The sequence below is a fragment of the Cucumis melo genome, chromosome 10, assembly GCF_025177605.1.
Source record: "Cucumis melo cultivar AY chromosome 10, USDA_Cmelo_AY_1.0, whole genome shotgun sequence".
NCBI classification, from domain to species: domain Eukaryota; kingdom Viridiplantae; phylum Streptophyta; class Magnoliopsida; order Cucurbitales; family Cucurbitaceae; genus Cucumis; species Cucumis melo.
Genome location: NC_066866.1, coordinates 29,122,101 through 29,134,737, shown reverse-complemented (window position 1 = coordinate 29,134,737; position 12,637 = coordinate 29,122,101). Strand labels below are relative to the sequence as shown.

The window sequence follows — 12,637 nt, the reverse complement described above, 5'->3', positions numbered from 1 at the left end:
AGGTAAGTGAGTAGACCCATAAATGATCCATTTTGAGTTTTTACAATCTATCTTTGTAGACAATATAGTAGATTGAAAATCTAGTTAATATGACAATTAGGTTTAAAATCCAAATGGAGTACATGTATCCAATGGTAAGTACAAAAGCAAGATTAGATTCGTAGATTGTTTTTTAAGGAATTTCAAATAATGAATTGTGCATCAGTTTGAGATCTTTGCCTTATAAATATTCACTCATTAATGGAGATAGAGTGTTCTGTTCAGTTGGTGGTTGTGAAAAAAAAAAAGGGAAAAAGATTTGTGGTTTTCCTAATCCTAGATCATTCCTCAAGTCCTAATTAAGTCGTTCACGTGGTTTTCCAATCCAAGTACAATTTCATAAGGTGATGAACAAATTCTGCCCTTAATACTATTACTTTTAATTTTATTGTCTTTCTAGTTAAGGCCTCTCTTGCATTTTTCTTTTTTCTCACAAAGAGCAGATATAAAACTAGGAAACTTTTTTTACCCACCCATGTCCTGGAATTTCTACCGAATGCTAAAGATATATCCATAGCTCCAGCAAGCATGATAAGAAATCAAAAGCTTGATCATACATTGAAGTTCTTAACAACTCTTAGTTAATGAAATATATACATCTAACAATCTGTCATTTTGATGCTCACTTTCTGACAAATATACCATGTTAAACTTTGGACCATTTGATTAGTTAATAGATAACATTATTTTTTTTAACAAAAATCATTAATCTTACAATACAGCTTAAGAACTTTCTTGAAAAAGTTAGAGAAGAGGTTATATAAAAGAGAGTTACAGCTTTTATTTTTGGGTAAAAAGAGTAGGCAGGAGGTTGAAAAATGAGAAATGGGTAAAGAAGAGTTTATTGTGATCTGTCAAAATTTGTTGGTCCAGAGGGTGGGGGTTAATTTGTTCCTTGGTTAAAGGAGATTACCAAATATTGAAAAGGAAAAACAAATAAATAAAATTTTGAAAATTTTATACATTAGATAATTAAGTGTGATTGAGAATCTACGTCAGCAAGCAGCAGCTACGGGTGGACCTTCTTTGTATTCCAACTTCGAGCCATTTCCACAATGCCTTGAACGCTCACATTTTTGCGACATAGATAGCTATTTAAAAAAGGGAGCTTAAGTGCTCTTTTACAATTTTTAAGCAATGCTTAGATATAGCCAATAAAGGTACTATAAATAATTTATGAATCTCTTGCTATCCTAGTATTAGAAATTTCTTCAAGATTCTATTGAATCTAATTTTAATTTTGCAACTATTTCCAAAGTAAACAATAATAACAATATTGTAACGTTTCAAAAGAATTTAGGTTTCTTTATTTTTTTTTTATAGAAATGACTATGTACTTTTTTATATTTTCCCCATAAATATTAAACTAAAGTCATGAAATATGATAAGACTCAATTGTGATCAAATTATATGGTGGAAACTTATAACTAATTACGGAATACTTAAATAGGGAGAATTAAGAAATAAGAATGAGTTGTGATTTATTGTAAATTGTAGTTAAATAGATAAATGGTTGAATTTCGGGCACTAAAACGAAACATCGAATCGGCGCTCGATAGGACACATTTCCACACCTTTTGTTTTTTTCTCCACGTGGCTATAAAAATACAAAATAAATCATTTATGGAAAAAACATAGTTTGATGAAAAGTTCTGAAGAAATTATTTTAAATAACAGAATTTATTTTTTAAAATATTTATAAATAAAATATTTTAATGACATATAGTTATTTATGTTTAATAAGAAACCTCTCCCGAGATAAATTTTTTTATACTTGATAGAAAAATATTTTATCTGTTTTATTATTTTTATTAATATAAAAATAGAGTTGTTTTAAAAATTAGAGTCGTTTTTAAATATATTAAATTTTTAGATTCTATTAAATAATGTCTATTAGTAAAATAGTATCACTATTTATAATAGTTTGTCTAAAAACTATTTAAAAAAACAAGTGCATTAAGTATTCTTTTGCAAAAAATGTGTATGCACGTATACATTCTTTTAACTTTAATTATATATTATTTTTTTAATTCAAAATCTCTAATAACTTAGTTAAAAATTAAAAAGTTTCATTTCATTTCATTTCAAATTTCAAAAAACAACTTCCCTTCGCAGCTTCTCTCTCATTTCTAAATTTCTTCATCTTTCTTCTCAACGGCAACTATCTCCCTCCTCTTCCCCCTCTCTCCGCCTCCCCTTCTCTCTCGATCTCTTGTCTCCTTCGTCTTCCTCAGAATCTTCACTCTTCCTTTCTCTCAATTTCTATTCTCTAAAATGAAGCATCCACCCAAGAAACCCTATCTTGCTAAATACCCATCTCGCCGATCCACTGCCATTTTCTATTCCATGCGCTAACGGCGCCGGAATCAAGGGCGGAAGACCCCTCGGAAGCCTATGTCGTCTTCCAAAGAAAATGCTTCACCGTCAGATCCCAAATTCCCAACTCCATGGTTCCCGATTCCAAACCCTCGCCGACTAAGTTGAAGAGCCTGCTCCATCTTCTAACCCACTTAAGCGGAAGCTCAGTATGGAGACCGTTCCTGAGAATTCCATCCCTGGGTTGTCTGATTCTGTTGTTAAGGTAGTTTACGTGGTGTGATTATGGATGTTTTGGTATATTTTTTTCTTAATTTGTGTGGTGAAATGATATTTTCCTGTAATATGAAAAATTAATTTGGTCTTATGTTGAATCATCTCACAGATTAGAGAAGATGTAAAATCTGGTGTAGAAAATTTAACAGAGGAGTGTGTATCCACAATGGCAGCCGTTACTCGGCTTCTAATGAAGGTTTTTATCTTCCTCGTGCTAATATGCGCACCTGAGTGCACCCCTATCCCTGCAACCGTGTACTAAAAAAAAGTTGCAGTTGTCCAAAATGTCTATATATTATTTGTATGCCATCCTTTATATTTTTAATTTTGTAATTTCGTAGATTGGTTGAACTGACTTCAGTATGCGGTTGAAATCATAAACTCAAGATTAATCATCAAGTTTTGGACCTTGTTAAGTGAAATTAGTTCTATTACTAAAGCATGAAAAAAGATAAACTTTAATAAAGATTAGAAAATGTTCGACACTTTATAGTCTTGATTTGTGTCAAAGACTACTTAAAGCATGAAGTCTCTCATCATGATATTGTGAAAAATTGCATGCCTTTAGTAGTTCATGGTCTCCACTGTTCTTCCTTTTCATGGTTAACCTTTTAAAATGAATCGAATACAATTTTAAACACCATCTTTATAATCTCAGAATAATTATGCAGGGTTTATCAGAATAATATGTTTGTTTCTTCAGATATACTTAATATTTCATTGATTGCTCATTCATTTTGGTTTCCATTTTTAGTCGATTATGGTGGCTCACTTTGGAAACTTGTTACATAGCTACTGCCAAAAGCTTTAAATTGCCTTCCGGATGCACCTCAAAATCAGCTTCATTCTTTGTGTTTTCTAATTTCTAGCTCACTCAATTCAGCCATGGATGTACGGAGGTAAGTAAAGTTCCCTTTTGGAATTCAAGTTCTTCTGTACTTCTTGTTGGAGTTTGAGAGGCATTTTTGTTGTTGTTCTTCTTCTTGCATAACTGTGGTTGTGGAATTTGGGTTTTAGGTAGTGAAAGAACTTGTATTATAGTTTTATGTGGTAAAAGGAATTGGACCCACTTGCCATATGTTCACTCAATTTGATTTTTTACTGTAAGTTGAGTCAGTTGTGGTCATTTTGAAGGGGTTCAACTGCATCTGGGAAGTTGGGAAGGAGTCAAAAGGGATTTTTTAAGCCAAAACTGACTTCTCTCACTTTGCCAGAATTGACTTCTCTCACTTTCTTTCTCTGCACTTCTAACTTCCAAAGTTTTTGTGACTGTTAGTAGTTTCATCAAGTGTTTGTGTTTGCTACTTGATTATGCTTCATAATTGCTTTAGATTCACAAAAATACTATAACCTGTAGCCCTGTAATTCTATCCATTTCAGGAGTTTGTGATCTTTTTGTGTGTAGGAACTAACACAAATTGAATATTTAAAAAGTGAAAAGTAGTTGGGTTTGTAGAAAATAAGTGCCATTTGGTTGAGTTATGACTACTTTTGAAGATGGTTTTATTTTAACTATGACTGCATTTGCTAGTTTGTTTTTTGGTACTTCATTCACCATCCATTTTCTCTCCATGGTTGAGTTTCTCCCCTCATTTATTTTTTATAACATTCATTAGATCACTCTTTAAATCATTCAATTACAAAGGAAAGGCTACTTCAATTCATCATCAGTAAACTATTTTTTTCCTTTAGTAACAATCACTCACATCATTGTCATTTCTCTATGTATTGTCTATAGACCAGGGCGATTTCTAGTTCTCTTCTAAGATTAAATAATTACCAGCTAATCATTTAGGAAGTATTGCAGTTAAATGGTTGTTGGGTTGTCAACTATACTATTTTTTATCTGTTTTCTGTGTGCGGTTGAAATTCTTCTGATGTCCCCCATCTCCTGTGATTCTTTTCTTCAAAATCAAATAGTAGAAGTATCTGTTGGTTCATTTGTTCCACTTGCTTTGTTCCCTGTCCAGGAGTAAACCTTCGTATATTGGAGAAACATGCTCACTGAGAACATTGAGATCAATTTCAACAAGCTTTACTACTAGTTTTGATAGGCTTACGAGTTTTGGAAACATAAGATTTGATCGAGAAGTTAGGAGTAAAGGTTTGGGATATCTTAAATGTTTGGGTGATAGAAACCCGGTATTTCTTCATTTGTGGAATGAAATACTTGTCATGTTGTGTGTGATTGCTACCTTGTTGGATCCTTTGTTCTGTTACACCTTGTTGGTTGATTAAGGCAAAAGATGTGTTGGATTTGACAACAAGATGAGAATAGTAGTTGTAATTGTTAGCTCAATCATAGACTTCCTCTACATAATTCTTATAGTCTGTCATTTTCATTTTAGATATTCCAAATTTTATAATGCAAAACCTGATGAAGCCGATGATGGTGTTTGCACAAGAGCTTGGAGATTCTTTTTATCTTACTTCACAATTGACGTTCTTTCAGTTCTTCCACTCCCCCAGGTATGAAACTTCAGCCTTTTGCTGGCTTAGATTCTATCAATCTTATTGTCAAATTTGTCCATTCCATTTGTAACCAAGGATTCATTTGTAGGACAAGAAAGATAATCATCATTTAGAATATATATGTGAGAGTGCACACACAAAAACAACTAATTATTCAAGCAGAAACATAAAAGCATAATTTACGGAGCATACTGTCCTAAGTTAAGTTTGTGCTATAACAAGATATCCACTCTTGATGTTAAAACACAAAGTCGTATTGTCTAATCCCTTTAGTAATCTACAAGAACTCCAAAGAAATAAGCTCTGGGTCATTATCAATTTTGTTTTCCATCCTAAAATATTCAATTATTCTCCTCTTTGGGAAATTATTGGAGGATGACCATGATTGAGATCTCAAATCTTTACACCAACAGCTGTTTGAATGTCTTTTCTATCTTTTCTTTCTTCTTACCTGGGAGGGGTTAAAAATTTTCATTTCTTGTGCATTATTAGCCATGCAGGGTTTACAGAAAGATTTGAACTTTTCATTTGTGGTCGTGAGCTGGCCAATGCATTTTTCGAATTGATCGATCGTATTTATCAGGTAAGAGGTGATTATATCAATCATTAATGTTAGAAGGGTGCACAGATGATGAAACTTTTTAGCCAATTTCATGGCATTTGAAAGAGAGAAAGTACATTAGTATTGAACTCAAGTTAAACTGGATAGTCTATCACCTTTTGGAAGATAACTTTCCTGTACTTTGTTCCATCTTGTATAGACCCTTTCAGTCGAAAGGTTACCAAAGGAATCGTTTTTGTTATGTGTTATGTGCTTAACTCCATAACAATGTGCGTCCAAGCTCTACATGAGCATTCTATTCTTCTTGCTTGGTATACTTGTGCATTATTGGTTTATGTGCCATGTCAAGAAATAATAGTTTCTATTGGAACGTTTTAGTGTTCCGGTTCCATGATAATTGGAATGGTTGTAATGATCTTTTTCTTTTAAAACAAACAAAATTGGCACAGAGGATGATTAGAAGACCAGATCAGGCAACACAATGAGAAGCATGGCTCAGCTGTTTCTTATGTATCTCGTTTCTTATGTAATGACTCTTTGGACTTCAATTGCCAAAAAGATGAGGATGATTCTTATGAAGTGACACTTGATGATGATTTTCTTACTGCTTTGGAATATGGAATGCCACCAGCTTCTGGACTGGTATGCTTGTCTTTTCTGTCTGTCCACTTTTATGCATCTCGTTTCGGATGGGATCCTTAATGCACCGCTAGTGAAACTCTAGATCATTCCATTCTTTTGACATAATAAAATCACAGAAAAAGTAGATTAGAGAGTGGCCAATGAAAGTATCTTGAATAGATATTTCATAGCTGCTATGAAGTTTTTCCACATGCAAACATTTAAAAACCAGCTGCTGAAGTCTCCCATGTGAAAGCAACTAAGCAAGTAGTCTAAAATTTTGAAGTGCATACAAATTAACGAATCTGGGATGATATTTGATCTATAATTAAATTGTGGAACGTATGATGGATGTTTCGTTGTACTTGGATGTTTAGTATCCCTTTTCCTCGCTGTAATAGATGGAAGAATTTAACTTTCAAGGAATTGGAATTGATAGATTATATGTAGACCCCAAGATCGTAGCCTTTTTATTTATTTAGGGTGATGGTATTATTCTGATGCATGTGAAAAATACTCGTGTGTAGGCGGTGGTTTTAGTTCTCATTCCAAGCTTAAGAGGATATGGATTTAGATACCCATCAATTGATGATTTGTGGGGTATGTGGGAAAAGAACTAGGGGTTAAATAATTTGCAAAAGACCAATGTAAGCATCCAATTAGTGGATAGGTCCTATATGTTAGCCCCTTAGGCATAGTTGAGGATGTTCTTATTAAGGCAGGAGGACTTATTTTTCTCGCTGATTTTAACATCCTAGATATCCATAAATTTTTAGTTTAACCTCTTTAATAAAATTTGATAGAAAATCTTGTTTTCTTTTTGTAGGAATAAAGGAAAAAATGGAGTCTAATCGAATTTGGAACCTTTGCAAGCAAGGGGAAGTTTTCTGTTCCCTATCTCTTTTTTCGATCCTTACAATCTTGCTTAAAATGCTTTGAAGACAAATTAAAGTTTTAAGTGGGGGGTAGGGTTGTAGCTTTGCATGTTCTATGTCCTTTGGGAAATTTTCATTTTGCCAGAAATGTTCAAATTTTAAACTTTTTCAATGTCTTTATTCTTAAAATAAATACCATGTCTAATTTGCTTTCTAGTTTAGACAAGCATGTCTGCCTAACCCTTGAGCATGGAGCTCGGGTTTGTGATTGTGTTTGTCATTTGAATATCTTAAATATGTTGAAAATGCATTCTTTGATAGCATAGAAATGCGTAGAAGACATGCTATTCATTTTCTAAATATTGTAAATACTGTACATACTTAATAATATGTGTTGAAAACATGTGCTGTTGAAAACATGGCCTAACCAAAACCAGATCTGCCTAGCCCTTAGAGTCCAGCCGGTTAGGTCAAGTAGAATGCGTTGAGCTCCCTCAGTATCAGAGCTTGTGTGGGGAACTCTTCACTTTTGGCCTAACCAAAACCAGACCTTCCTAGCCTTTAAAACCCAACCGGTTAGGTGAAGTAGAATGCGTTGAGCTCCCTCAGTATCAGAGCTTGTGTGGGGAACTCTTCACTTTTCGCCTAACCAAAACCAGACCTGCCTAGCCCTTAGAGTCCAGCCAGTTAGGTCAAGTAGAATGCGTTGAGCTCCCTCAGTATCAGAGCTTGTGTGGGGAACTCTTCACTTTTGGCCTAACCAAAACCAGACCTGCCTAGCCCTTAGAGTCCAGCCGGTTAGGTCAAGTAGAATGCGTTGAGCTCCCTCAGTATCAGAGCTTGTGTGGGGAACTCTTCACTTTTGGCCTAACCAAAACCAGACCTGCCTAGCCCTTACAGTCGAGCCGGTTAGGTCAAGTAGAATGCGTTGAGCTCCCTCAGTATCAGAGCTTGTGTGGGGAACTCTTCACTTTTGGCCTAACCAAAACCAGACCTACCTAGCCCTTAAAGTCCAGCCGGTTAGGTCAAGTAGAATGCGTTGAGCTCCCTCAGTATCAGAGCTTGTGTGGGGAACTCTTCACTTTTGGCCTAACCAAAACCAGACCTTTCTAGCCTTTAAAACCCAACCAGTTAGGTGAAGTAGAATGCGTTGAGCTCCCTCAGTATCAGAGCTTGTGTGGGGAACTCTTCACTTTTCGCCTAACCAAAACCAGACCTACCTAGCCCTTACAGTCCAGCCGGTTAGGTCAAGTAGAATGCGTTGAGCTCCCTCAGTATCAGAGCTTGTGTGGGGAACTCTTCACTTTTGGCCTAACCAAAACCAGACCTTTCTAGCCTTTAAAACCCAACCAGTTAGGTGAGGTAGAATGCGTTGAGCTCCCTCAGTATCAAAGCTTGTGTGGGGAACTCTTCACTTTTCACCTAACCAAAACCAGACCTGCCTAGCCCTTAGAGTCCAGCCGGTTAGGTCAAGTAGAATGCGTTGAGCTCCCTCAGTATCAGAGCTTGTGTGGGGAACTCTTCACTCTTGGCCTAACCAAAACCAGACCTTCCTAGCCTTTAAAACCCAACTGGTTAGGTGAAGTAGAATGCGTTGAGCTCCCTCAGTATCAGAGCTTGTGTGGGGAACTCTTCACTTTTCGCCTAACCAAAACCAGACTTGCCTAGCCCTTAGAGTCCAGCCGGTTAGGTCAAGTAGAATGCGTTGAGCTCCCTCAGTATCAGAGCTTGTGTGGGGAACTCTTCACTTTTGGCCTAACCAAAACCAGACCTTCCTAGCCTTTAAAACCCAACCGGTTAGGTGAAGTAGAATGCGTTGAGCTCCCTCAGTATCAGAGCTTGTGTGGGGAACTCTTCACTTTTCGCCTAACCAAAACCAGACCTACCTAGCCCTTACAGTCCAGCCGGTTAGGTCAAGTAGAATGCGTTGAGCTCCCTCAGTATCAGAGCTTGTGTGGGGAACTCTTCACTTTTGGCCTAACCAAAACCAGACCTTTCTAGCCTTTAAAACCCAACCAGTTAGGTGAAGTAGAATGCGTTGAGCTCCCTCAGTATCAGAGCTTGTGTGGGGAACTCTTCACTTTTCACCTAACCAAAACCAGACCTGCCTAGCCCTTAGAGTCCAGCCGGTTAGGTCAAGTAGAATGCGTTGAGCTCCCTCAGTATCAGAGCTTGTGTGGGGAACTCTTCACTTTTGGCCTAACCAAAACCAGACCTTCCTAGCCTTTAAAACCCAACCGGTTAGGTGAAGTAGAATGCGTTGAGCTCCCTCAGTATCAGAGCTTGTGTGGGGAACTCTTCACTTTTCGCCTAACCAAAACCAGACCTACCTAGCCCTTAAAGTCCAGCCGGTTAGGTCAAGTAGAATGCGTTGAGCTCCCTCAGTATCAGAGCTTGTGTGGGGAACTCTTCACTTTTGGCCTAACCAAAACCAGACCTACCTAGCACATAAAGTCCAGCCGGTTAGGTCAAGTAGAATGTGTTGAGCTCCCTCAGTATCAGAGCTTGTGTGGGGAACTCTTCACTTTTGGCCTAACCAAAACCAGACCTTTCTAGCCTTTAAAACCCAACCAGTTAGGTGAAGTAGAATGCGTTGAGCTCCCTCAGTATCAAAGCTTGTGTGGGGAACTCTTCACTTTTCACCTAACCAAAACCAGACCTGCCTAGCCCTTAGAGTCCAGCCGGTTAGGTCAAGTAGAATGCGTTGAGCTCCCTCAGTATCAGAGCTTGTGTGGGGAACTCTTCACTCTTGGCCTAACCAAAACCAGACCTTCCTAGCCTTTAAAACCCAACTGGTTAGGTGAAGTAGAATGCGTTGAGCTCCCTCAGTATCAGAGCTTGTGTGGGGAACTCTTCACTTTTCGCCTAACCAAAACCAGACTTGCCTAGCCCTTAGAGTCCAGCCGGTTAGGTCAAGTAGAATGCGTTGAGCTCCCTCAGTATCAGAGCTTGTGTGGGGAACTCTTCACTTTTGGCCTAACCAAAACCAGACCTGCCTAGCCCTTAGATTCCAGCCAGTTAGGTCAAGTAGAATGCGTTGAGCTCCCTCAGTATCAGAGCTTGTGTGGGGAACTCTTCACTTTTCACCTAACCAAAACCAGACCTGCCTAGCCCTTAGAGTCCAGCCGGTTAGGTCAAGTAGAATGCGTTGAGCTCCCTCAGTATCAGAGCTTGTGTGGGGAACTCTTCACTCTTGGCCTAACCAAAACCAGACCTTCCTAGCCTTTAAAACCCAACTGGTTAGGTGAAGTAGAATGCGTTGAGCTCCCTCAGTATCAGAGCTTGTGTGGGGAACTCTTCACTTTTCGCCTAACCAAAACCAGACTTGCCTAGCCCTTAGAGTCCAGCCGGTTAGGTCAAGTAGAATGCGTTGAGCTCCCTCAGTATCAGAGCTTGTGTGGGGAACTCTTCACTTTTGGCCTAACCAAAACCAGACCTGCCTAGCCCTTAGATTCCAGCCAGTTAGGTCAAGTAGAATGCGTTGAGCTCCCTCAGTATCAGAGCTTGTGTGGGGAACTCTTCACTCTTAGCCTAACCAAAACCAGACCTACCCATCCCTTAGAGTCCAACCGGTTAGGTCAAGTAGACACATACATATATGAGTCTAAATTCATACATATATCAAGTAAACTCAATGTGAATATGTGATTCTAAATTCATTTAATTTCGCTTTCAAATTTTTAAGAATGAAGTGACTTAATTGAATTCAATTTTGGTCGTTTCAATCGCATGATTAAGTTTGATTTCTAAAAGATGTAGGCTGGAAAAGGAGGTGAGCTAACATTGAATAGAAGAACCATAACAAGAGGGGCACTGGATTCATTGAGAAATGGGCGAGAGATTCCATGGCTCCCATTTCTTTAACTTTTGCAATCGATAGTAATGTCGATCTTGACAGGTAATGTTAATCTATTTAAGTTGAGAGGTTTGGAATACTTCATGAAAATTAAGGTTGATATAGTCTTTAATTTAATGTTGGTTTTGTAAAAAAAATTAAAGTCTGCTGAATTTGAGATTGGATATTGAAACAACTATCTTTTTTACTTGAAAATCTGAATGAAATTGCATTTCTCTTTTGTTTGAGTCGGATTCTGCTTTTGAATCTTGGAAACTTTTTTGATTCATGTTTCTGTAATGTTGAATGGGTATGAAACAAAGTTAGGGGTTGAAATCTTGCAGGAATGTTGGAATGAAGATTTAGGAATTAATTCCTCTTTCTTAGAAGAATCTAAATCTATACAAAGGTCTTCTTTTTTGTTTCCAATCATCTGAGGTAATCTTGTAGGTTCTTTAATTCTTGGTGGAAATTCTAGACTACCTGAGGTAATTTTTGCTTTCTTAATAGTTTTTGTTGCATGTTTTCATGCCATTCTTGAAAATCTTGAGGTTGTTCTTGATTGTTCCCATGTTTGGTTTAGGTTTGTTTTGAACACCTTTTAGGTTTGTTTGAGACTCAATTTGTTGCATCTACACACTTAATTGCTATTTTGGGACTTGAAGTGCTTTTTTTACAATGTTTGAATTTTTTTGGTAAGTTATGACTTACGAAATTATACTTGAGCATTGTTAGGCTATTTTTTAAGTTCGAATGGTACTTAGACATGTTGGTAGGTTATGAGTTATGAGTTACGAAATTATATTTGTTGGGTCATTTTGATAGTTCAAGTGATACTTAGACACGATTTGAACAACTTTTAGGTTTGTTTGAGACTCAGTTTGTTGCATCCACACACTTAATTGCCATTTTGGGTCTTGAAGTGCTTTTTTTACAATGTTTGAATTTTCTTGGTAGGTTATGAGTTACGAAATTATACTTGAGCATTGTTAGGCCATTTTTTAAGTTCGAATGGTACTTAGACATGTTTTGAACAGGTGTTAGGTTGTTTCGAACTAAGTTTGTTGCACATACAGACATGATTGCCATCGAAGGGCTTTTTCCACACTTTTTTGAACTTTTTGGCAAGTTATGAGTTACAAGCTTTTGCACTTAAGCGTCATTTGGTCGTTTGAAAGCTAAGACGTGTTTCGAATGCCTTTTTGGTCGGTTTGAATCTAAGTTTGTTGCACTTACACACTTGGCATTCTAGGTCTTGAAGTGCTTTTTTTCAATCTTTTTTGAACTTTTTGGTACGTTGTGAGTTACGAACTTACAGTTAAGATTTGTTAGATCGTTTTGAAAGTTCAAGTGATACTTGGACATGTTTTGAATGCGTTTTAGGTTGGTTTGACACTAAGTTTGTTGCACTCACACACACGGTTGCCACTTTGGGTCTTAAAGTGCTTTTTTCACACTTTTTGAACTTTCCGCTAGGTTGTGAGCTATGAACTTACACTTAAGATGTCCTAGGTCGTTTTTTAAGGTCCAAGTGATACGTAGACATGTTTTCAACACCTTTTAGGTTTGTTTTAAACTTAGTTTGTTGAACTTACGCACTTTGTTGCCATTTTGGGTCTTGAAAGGCTCTTTTCTCACTTT

The 12,637-nt window shown here is 37.0% G+C and overlaps 1 protein-coding gene across 15 annotated transcripts; it reads left to right on the top strand.

Moving 5' to 3' along the window:
- Positions 1-2,113: 2,113 nt before the first annotated feature.
- Positions 2,114-11,994, top strand: LOC127151478 (cyclic nucleotide-gated ion channel 1-like). Of its 15 annotated transcripts, none has more exons than XR_007824471.1 (7): positions 2,114-2,620; positions 2,741-2,827; positions 3,386-3,530; positions 4,980-5,100; positions 5,604-6,307; positions 10,915-11,059; positions 11,341-11,976. XR_007824471.1 is itself a non-coding variant. In XM_051091395.1 (6 exons), the coding sequence occupies exons 1-5, from the start codon at positions 2,567-2,569 to the stop codon at positions 5,667-5,669; spliced, it is 435 nt and encodes a 144-aa protein (XP_050947352.1). In that variant the 5' UTR covers positions 2,118-2,566; the 3' UTR covers positions 5,670-5,686; positions 6,115-6,269. The 15 variants fall into 15 exon arrangements, 5 of the variants coding, with proteins under 5 accessions (XP_050947351.1, XP_050947352.1, XP_050947354.1 ...); XR_007824469.1 differs by having other exon boundaries at positions 2,115-2,620; positions 5,596-6,307; positions 11,341-11,656; XR_007824470.1 differs by lacking the exons at positions 10,915-11,059; positions 11,341-11,976 and adding an exon at positions 7,113-7,655 and having other exon boundaries at positions 2,118-2,620; positions 5,596-5,686; positions 6,115-6,307.
- Positions 11,995-12,637: the final 643 nt, after the last annotated feature.